At 44.1% G+C, this 10,028-nt stretch overlaps 1 protein-coding gene across 10 annotated transcripts in view; it reads right to left on the reverse strand.

Annotated features, from left to right (window-relative positions):
• The window catches only part of TRPC4AP (transient receptor potential cation channel subfamily C member 4 associated protein), an 86,846-nt gene extending 77,328 nt beyond the window's left edge, over positions 1–9,518 (reverse strand). For 2 of the 10 annotated variants that reach the window (XM_054466759.2, XM_063659159.1), the window contains exon 1: positions 9,229–9,503. In XM_054466759.2, coding sequence (XP_054322734.1) covers positions 9,229–9,396 — 168 coding nt within the window. In that variant the 5' untranslated portion in view covers positions 9,397–9,503. Of the gene's footprint in view, positions 1–9,228 lie in introns of all 10 variants that reach the window. The other 8 variants (XM_063659164.1, XM_054466761.2, XM_054466762.2 and 5 more) reach the window with 7 other exon arrangements.
• Between the last annotated feature and the right edge of the window lie 510 nt (positions 9,519–10,028).

The following is a 10,028-nucleotide window of genomic DNA, read 5'->3' on the forward strand; positions in this document are numbered from 1 at the left end:
GTAGTCCCAGCTACTCAGGAGGCTGAGGTGGGAGAATGGCTTGAGCCCAGGAGGCAGAGGTTGCAGTGAGCCAAGACTGCGCCACTGCACTCCAGCCTGGGCAATAAAGCCAGACCTTGTCTCGAAACAGAAACAAAAACAAAGCGAGACTCCATCTTAAAACAAACAAAAAAAAACTAAACTAAAAGAAGCCAGTCTCAAAAGGCCACATATTGTCTGATTCTATTAATTTAAAATGTCCAGAATAAGCATATCCAGAGACAGAAAGATTAATGGTTGGCAAAGGCTGTGGGGATGGGGAAATTGGGGAGTAACTGCTACTGAATACAAGGTTTCTTTTTTGGGTGATAAAATGTTCTAAAATTGATCGTGATGATAGATGCATAACTTTGTGCATACAGTAAAAACCACTGACTTGTACACTTCATTTTTCTTTTTTTTTTTAACCCTTTTATCTCCTTGGTTTACCAACTTGTACATTTTAAAAGGGTGACTTGTGCAATATGTGAATTACATCTCAATAAAGCTGCTATAAAAACTAAATAAATAAATGAACATAAGTGAACTTTTTAGGGTGACAATGTTCTAAAACCAGATTGTGGTGATGGTTGCATAACTTCATCAATTTGCTGAAAATCACTGAACTGTACACTTACAATGGGTAAATTTTATTGTATATAAATCATGCCTCAATAAAGTTGTTTAAGAAATATTTAAAAAAAGAAGAGAAAAGGGAACAAAGAATAGATAGGAGATTAAAAAAGCAAATATTGTATTAAGCAAGTATATTTACACCAAAATGTCAGTTATTACATTAAATCTAAATGTGCTAAATGCTCCAATTAAAAACAAAGTTTGGGCCGGTTGCAGGGGCTCATGCATGTTACTGCAGCACTTTGGGAGGCAGAGACAGATCGCTTGAGCCCAGGAGTTAAAGACCAGCCTGGGCAACACAGCGAAACCCTGTCTCTACCAAAGGAAAAAAAAAAAAAAAAATTAGGCATGGCAGCATGTGCCTGTAATCCCAGTTACTCAGGTAGCTGAGGCAGGAGGATCCCTTGATGCCAGGAGGCCGAGACTGCAGTGACCTGTGATCTGGTACCGTACTCCAGCCCAGGCAACAGAATGCGACCTTGTCTCAAAAAATAAATAAAAAATAAAATAAAATAAAAACAAAGTTTTTTTTACCACTTACCAGAGAAACAGAAAGGCTAAAAGTAAAAGAATGGGAAATAATACACAATGTAAACATATACCAAAAGGTAGTATAACTATATTAAAATCAGCAAGAGCAAAGAAAAAGCATTACCAAGCCAGGCGTGGTGGCTCACGCCTCTAATCCCAGCACTCTGGGAGACCGAGACAGGTAGATCACTTAGGTCAGGAGTTTGAGACCAGACTGGCCAACATGGTGAAACCGTGTCTCCACTAAAAATGCAAAATTAGCTGGGCATGGTGGCACAAACCTGTAATCCCAGTTACTCAAGAGGCTGAGGCAGGAGAATTGCTTGAACCCAGGAAGTGGAGGTTTCAGTGAGCCGAGAATGCACCATTGCACTCCAGCCTGGGTGACAGAGTGAGACTCCGTCTCAAAAAAAAAAAAAAAAAAAAGTACTACCAGAGATAGGCACTTTAATAAGGATAAAAATGGCAACCTGGATAATGTTAATGGTCCTAAATTTGAAAATATCTAATAAAAACTTCAACATACATAAAGCAAAAACTGACAAGGCTAAAAGGAGAAATAAGGAAATCCATAATCATAATGGGAGATTTTACACATCTCTTTCAAAAACTGATATATGCAGACAAAAATTAGTGAGAATATAGAATATTTTAACACAAACAAACTGGACACACCTCGAGCAGTATATCTAGTAAATGCACTCTACATGTCCTTTACAAATACAAATAGAACATCTGCAAAATGACCAGCTGCTAGGCCATACTGCCAATGTCAATACATTTAAATGAACTGAAATACAGACTATGTCCCACATCAGAAAGATAATTATAAAATCCCCATGTTTGGAAACAATATACTTCTCAAAAATGCATGGGTCAAAGAAGAAATCAAAGTGGATATATGAAAATATCCTGAAAGATAATGAAAATACTACACATACAAAATGATGAGGTACAACTAAAGCCATGCTTAGTGACCATTATAACCCTGATACCAAAACCTGTCAAAACGAAAACTGCAGGCCAGTTTCACTAATGACGATGTAAGGAAAAAACCCTAATTCAAAAATTGAATTAAATTTAAAATTTGTATCAGCAATTAAAAGTTGGTTTAATACTTGAAAATTTTATTCAATGCAATTCACCACATTGATAACATAAAGGAGAATAATGATATGAACACCTCAATTGATAGAGAAAAAGCATTTGATAAAATTCAACATTCATTCATGATAAACTCAAACTAAAAAAAAAAATGAATTTCTAGTAACAGGTATCCACAGAAAACCCATTGCAAACATCATACTTAATGGCAAAATGTTTAAGGTTTTTTCCCTCTTAGATCAGGAACATGCTACTTCTATTCATCATACTGGAGGTCTCAGGCAGCAGAGTAAGGCAAGATATATAGAAAACGTAAGATTGGTAAGGATAAGATAGAAGAAGCCCCATGATACACAGAGACATTTCTAGACATTTACAGTTTCCACTGATTTTGTTTTTAAAAATAACTAAAGGCTAAATTCCATGATGATAAATGTGCACCTTATTTGTTTCTTTAATCCTAAGTGTAAGATATCTAATGCCTCAAAATACCATACTAAATCCAAGGGTCTCGTGCAATCTCACTGCAATCTCTGTCTCCTGGGCTCAAGTGATCCTCTCGCCTCAGCCCTGCCCCCTTCCCCCTCCCGGCCCCCCACACCACCACCACCACCAAGTAGCTGGGATTACAGGGACGCACCACCATGTCCGGATAATTTTTTGTATTTTTAGTAAAGATGGGGTTTCACCCATCTTGCCCAGGTTGATCTTGAACTCCTGAACTTCAAGGATCCGTCTAGCTCGGCCTCCCAAGTGCTAGAATTACAGGTGTGAGGCAGCGCACCAGGCCTAAATAGATATCTTAAAGGATAATGAAGATAAAATACCTTGTTGGGTTATTCTGACAATACATGTTAACCACTGAATATTTTTGTGTCCTTTAATAGGGTATGATTCAGTAAAATTAGGAGTAAATTTAAGGGCTTGTGACTACAAAAACTTCCCGTTGAAATGAATGGCATATATATATGCCATTACCTTGCCATAAAGCAAGGTAAGATTTATTTGACTTAAACGCCTAGGTTTCATAAATACTAATGCTTAGAATAAGGCTAAAACAAGTAGTGCCTAATGAAATTTTTTTTAAAAGGTAGTGAATCTGGCTGAGCACAGCGGCTCACATCTGTAATCCCAGCACTTTGGGAGGCTGAGGTGGGTGGATCACGAGGTCAAGAGTTTGAGACCAGCCTGGCCAGCATGGTGAAACCCTGTCTCTACTAAAAATACAAAAAGTAGCCGGGCATGGTGGCACACGCCTATAGTACCAGCTACTCAGGAGGCTGAGACAGGGGAATCGCTTGAACCCGGGAAGCAGAGGTTGCAGTGAGCCGAGATTGTGCGCTGCACTCCAGCCTGGGCGACAGAGCGAGACTCCATCTCACAAAAAAAAAAGTCAGCCAGGCACAGTGGCTCACACCTGTAATCCCAGCACTTTGGGAGGCCGAGGCGGGCAGATCATGAGGTCAGGAGATCGAGACCATCCTGGCTAACACGGTGAAACCCTGTCTCTACTAAAAATACAAAAAAAAAAATTAGCTGGGCGCGGTGGCGGGCGCCTGTAGTCCCAGCTACTCAGGAGGCTGAGGCAGGAGAATGGCATGAACGCAGGAGGCGGAGCTTGCAGTGAGCCGAGATCGCACTATTGCACTCCAGCCTGGGCAACAGAGCGAGACTCCGTCTCAAAAAAAAAAAAAAAAAAAGTCAGTGAATCTAAAGAAAAAATATAAAGTAAGAAACACTCAGGTGCATTTAGATATGCCAATAATCATAAAGGAAGCAATGACTGCCATGTGGGAAATACAACAGCATCCCATAACCCAGTCTGTTACCAGATTGCCAAACTGAAGGGCATCCAGGGATGGCAGGTCATGACCTGTAATGTCAGCTGCACTATCCTAGAGCCAGGCGTTTACTCAGTCTATCCTTTCCTTCAACTCCTACTGATCATTCGGGGCCTTGTACGCCCATGGTAAGGAATCCAGAATTGATTCTATCAACCGCAATGAGATGAGGCTGGAGAGTTTTAAGCAAAGGATTTATAAGATCTGATTTGCATTAAGCATCAAATGTGCTGATGAATATGAAAAGGCTCAGTAAACTCCAAAGTATCACCCCAGCATATTGCCTTGACAGAGGGCAGAACAAAACGAAGGGAAGAAAATAAGGCAAACTAAAATCCAAGTAGAATTGACCCATTATAAATTATGTGGCCAGTAGTCATGACCCAGGCTTCCCTTATGCCCCATTTAGGGAGATGGAGAGACTCAGGTCTGGTGGAAAAGGGAGAAGATTTTGGCTTTTGACATACTAAGTTTAAGATGCCCATTAGACATCAAAGTGAAAATGCTGAGAAGGCAATTGGATATACCTACCCATCCGGAGCTAAAAGGAGAAACACGAATGGAAACAGAAACTTAGGATCCATCAGAGTATAGAGCAGTTATTAACAACAATACAAGCTAATCTTTATAGCAGCAAGCTATGTACTTATAGCTGAGAAAGTATGTTTCAGTCACTATTTTAAGTGCTTTATATGTGTAACTCACTTGGTCCTCACCACAACCTTGGAAGGTCAGGTCCTATGATACTTACTTTACAAATGAATAAACTGAGGCATAAATAGATTAAATAACTTGCCTAAAGACACACAGTAAGTAAATACCAGAGCCAGGTTTCAAACCTAGGCAATCCAACTCTGGAACTCTTTAAAGCCATGAGATTGCTTGGCAAGTACAGACAGAAATTAGACCGAGGACACAGTATTTCAATTTAAGCAATTTCCTGAATATCAAACGGCTGGCAAGGTTTCAGGCTCTGCAGATACAATGAAAAATAAGACACAGTTTCTTCAAGAAGCCCAGTCTAATTAACTACTAGCTGAGAGCAACTATTTACTAAACAACTATTCCTGTATGCCACCCTGGCTACGCTTTTAAAAGATATTATTTCACTTAATCCTCCTAACAACTTTATGGGATAGATGTTATTATCACCTCTTTAGAAATAAGGACACTGAAGTTAAGAGAGGTTAAGTAACTTAACCTTGGTCACCCTGCTAGGATTGAATTCAGGTCCACCTTACTTTAAAATCTGATTTTTTTTTCCAAGGAAATTCCATCACATGCTATACCACAGATGATCCTTGAGGACATTATGTTAAGTAAAATAAACCAGTCACAAAAAGACAAATACTGTATTATTATACTGGGGTTATCTAAAGTAGTCAAATTCATAAAAACAGAAAAGAGAAGAATGGTTACTAGGGACTGGGAGGGAGAAATGGGGAGTTGTTCAATAGTAGTTTCAGATTTGCAAGATGAAAAAGTTCTGGAAATCTGTTTCACAACAATGGGAATATACTTCGCATTACTTAACTATACCCCCCTTTTTTTTTAAGATACAGGGTTTCACCACGTTGCCCAGGCTGGTCTCAAATTCCTGGGCTCAAGCAATCCACCCATCTCAGCTTCCCAAAGTGTTGGGATTACAGGCGTAAGCCACCACACTGGGCCTGACCTATACACTTATAAATGGATAAGATGGTAAATTTTATGTTTACATATATATATTTACATATGTATATAGTTTGAGGCAGGGTCTCATTCTGTTGCCCAGGCTGCAGTGTAATGGTGTGATCATGGCTCACTGCAGCCTTGACTTGCCAGGCTCAAGCAATCTTCCCACCTCAGCCTCCTGAGCAGCTGGGACTACAGGCATGCATTCGCACACCTGGTTAATTTTTTTTTTTTTTTTTGTAGTAGAGATGGGGCTCCACTACACTGCCCAGGCTTGACTCAAACTGGCTCAGGTGATCATCCCATCTTAGTCTCCCAAAGTGCTGGGATTACAGACACGAGCCAATGTACCTGGCCTATATTATATATTTGTTTACTACAATGAAAAAATTTTGGCTAGGCGCAGTGGCTCACACCTGCAATCCCAGCACTTTGGGAGGCCAAGGCAGGTGGATCATGATGTCAGGAGTTGGAGACCAGCCTGACCGACATGGTGAAACCCCATCTCTACTAAAAATACAAAAAGTAGCTAGGTGTGGTGGCACACGCCTGTAATCCCCCTACTCAGGAGGCTGAGGCAGAATTGCTTGAATCTGGGAGGTGGAGGTTGCAGTGAACCGAGATTGTGCCACTGCACTCCAGCCTGGGCAACAGAGCAAGACTCCGTCTAAAAAATAAAAAACAGAAAATTTTTAAATCTGGTCTTTTCCTACTGTACCACATGCCATAACGGTATAAAAATATGGGTAATCTGGGCAACACAGTGAAACCCTGTCTCTACCAAAGATACAAAAATTAACGGGGTGTGGTGGCCTACGCCTGTAGTCCCAGCTACTAGGGAGGCTAAGGTGGGAGGATCACTTGAGCCCAGGAAGTTGAGCATGCCACTGCACTCCAGCCTGGGTGACAGAGCAAGATCCTGTCTCAAAAAAAAAAAAGGGTAAGCAAATAATTTATTCTGCAGGATGGGAGAGAGGAGAGGAAGGGCACAGCATGGAATAAATTAAAAAAAAAAAAAAAAACTAAGAAAAGAAATATTTGAAAGATGAAGGTCCCCATTTTATCCTCCCTATAGTTCCAGGCAGGGGATCTCTATCTCAACCTCTGAAATAGCTCCCATACCTATATACAACCATCAGTTACCACAATAACCTGCCTGGTTTTTGTGGCTCCAGAATATTCCAGTAGCCTTGTATCTGGTGGGCTTTTTTTTTTTTGAGATGAAGTCTCACTCCGTCACCCAGGCTGGAGTACAGTGGCGTAATCTCAGCTCACAACCTCCACCTCCCAGGTTCACGCAATTCTCCTGCCTCAGCCTCCAGACTAGCTGGGATTACAGGTGCTTACCACCACGCCCGGCTAATTTTTGTATTTTTAGTAGAGACGGGGCTTCGCCATGTTGGCCAGGCTGGTCTCAAACTCCTGACCTCAGATGATCCACCCGCCTCGATCTCCCAAAGCACTGGGATTACAGGAATGAGCCACTGTGCCCAGCCTCTCGTAGGCTTTTCTAGGCTCCTCCCATTCTAAGTCATTCAGCACTGGAAACAAATTAAGTTGCCTAAATTGCCTCTTTTATCATGCTAAAGAACTTCTGTGGCTCCCTATTACTCTCAGAACACTAATTATCAGGACGGGTGTTTAGGAACATATCACCTAACCTCTCTGAGCCTCAGTTTCCTCATCCATATTAAGAAATGAGTCTTGAAGCATAACTCAAAAGCTTGAGGATTAAAGATAACATATGCCTTGCACCACACTTTTTCTAAAGTTATGTGCTCACTAAAAGTTAGTCCTCTTTCTGCCTGTCTCTACACACCCAGCTCAGTAAGGTATCTTAGCTTAAGAAGGAAAGAGCAAGTATTTCTAGGATTTTTTTTTTTTTTTTTTTTTGAGACAGGGTCTCACTCTGTCAATCTCCGCCTCCCAGGCTCAGGTAATCCTCCCACAGGCACACACCACCACCATGCCCGGCTAAATTTTTGGAGACACAGAATTTTGCCGTGTTGCTTGGGCTGGTCTCGAATCCTGGATTCAAGCGATCTGCCTGCCTCGGCCTCCCAAAGTGCTGGGATTACAGGGTCTTAAGTCAGGTCCTAAGAACACAAGGGGGAAAAAGGCTGCTCATCTATGGCTGTGTGATGGCCAGGAAAACATTTCTCACTCACAACTGCTCCTTTCGTCCACACTCCTCCATACACACAGACCACCTAGCCTTTATTTTATTCTATCCTTTTCGTCATTTGAGGAAGTGATATTCAAATTAAATTTAAATAAAGTTATACTGTGAAAAGTCTCACTCTCATTTTCTCCCCCTTTAGCCCAATTCCCACCTCACTCCCACCAACCATTTTATTAGTTTCTTGAGTATCCTTCAAACTTTTTATGAAAAAGCTGTCTTTAAATAAAGCTAATGTTTTACAGGTGTTAGCAATGTTTGGGGTGGGGGAGGGTGGAAGAAGTAGTGGACTAGGTCCTATTCAACCTGGTTTACCCTAAAGCAGTGTCCTTCGCTCACTCAAAAATAACAATAATCATATGTTGGGCACCTGTTATAAGTCAGATGCTTAATATTAACTACCCTCAGCCCTTACTATGCACCAAAAATGCACTAACGCTTTACACAATTGCCCCCTTTGATCTCCACAACAATCTTAAAAGGTAGCTTAGTAATTCTCATCTTCATCTTACAAGTGAGGAAACTGAGGCAAAGAAAGGTCACTTGCCCAAGCAAGAGAGAGGAGCAGGGCTTTGAACCTAGGCCTGACTCGAGTCCCTCTTAACCATGACGCTCTACACTAGCAAACCAGATATAGTCTCTGCACCCGCTGGAACTCAGCCTAATGTGGGAGACAGGCGAGAAAAAGGCAGACAACAAAGAAATACGAAATTATAGACTAAGAAAGTAATGTAAACGAAACGAATTCGCGGCTGTGGCAGAATAACAATGGGGACCTACTTTAGAAAGGGGAAGGAAAGAGTGTCAAGGAAAGGCCTGAGAAAATGACATTTATGAAACGCTTGGGAACCATTTGGGGGCTGCAATGATGACCCCCTCCCCCACGCCCAATACACGGGAGAAACTCGAGGCCCACAGAGGCTAAAACAAACTCGCCAGGGTCCCCCAGACGTGTAGACGTGGCGCAAAGAAGGGAGGATCCAGAAACTGGGCCCAGGATTCGTACACGCCATCAGTGCCCACAGCAGCCCAGCCCCGCTCGGCCCCTGACAAGGGACATCAAGCCAGCTGCTTCCCACGGCCCCGCTGCGGCTGAGAGCGTCCGGGCAGCTCACAAGGAGGCCTTGCGGCCAGCCAAAAGGGATCTGGCCCGTCCAGCGGCGGCCTGGAAAGGCCTCTTCCCCGGCCCCCCGCCAGCTCCCGCCTGGTCCGCCCCGCCCCGCCCCTCCTGGTCCAGCCTTGTACCTGCACCGCCCGGACCAGGCCCCGGCCGGTCAGCTGGCCCTGCCGCAGCTGCAGCAGAATGTTACCGGGCCGCGGCCGGCCGCCCCATCCGCCCCAAGCCGCCACTGTGGCTGCCGACCGTCTCCCTCGGCCGGCTCCGGACCCAGCCGCTACCGGCGCCGCCGCCATGTCTCCTCGTCGGACAAACAGGAAGCGAGCGGCCTCGGGGCCGCGGAGATTTCTACGGGGCGGCGGAGGGGTCGCCGCAGCGCCCCCAGTGGGCCGACGGCGAAGGCGCAAGCCGCGTGGCAGGGACCGTGCGCGGCGTGGAGGCTACTGGGAAATGTAGTCCTGCGCGGCAGCAGGGCAGGTGGGAAAAGAGATGTGGCCTTTCCTGCACTACCGGTTTCTCTGGCCCCCGGGCCCAGCATTTTGGCGAAATCTCCCGAGCTCCACACTCTCCCATTTCTCTCGCCGATTTGGGGAGGATGCAGGCAGCTGGCCAAGAAATGATCCTGGGCTTCAGGTCAGGAGTCCGGCCCTCGAGTCCTCTTCCTGCCTGCTTCTCTCTACACGTGACTCGCCGCGGACGTCGACCAAGTCATCGCACTCTGCCCCTGAGCCTGTGTCCTTGTCAGGTCACTCCATCTATAGATTCGGGGAGCCTGATCAATCGTAGTTCCTGGGGCTTTCTCTGCGCCCGACACCAAACCATGTCTGGGGGAAAGGGAGGGTGTCTGGGATACAGTGGTGAGCAGAATGGCCTAGGACCCTTTATCACGAAATGCAGGTTACAGGGGAAGACAGCAGATCCATACACA

Source organism: Pongo pygmaeus, chromosome 21, assembly GCF_028885625.2.
Source record: "Pongo pygmaeus isolate AG05252 chromosome 21, NHGRI_mPonPyg2-v2.0_pri, whole genome shotgun sequence".
NCBI lineage: Eukaryota > Metazoa > Chordata > Mammalia > Primates > Hominidae > Pongo > Pongo pygmaeus.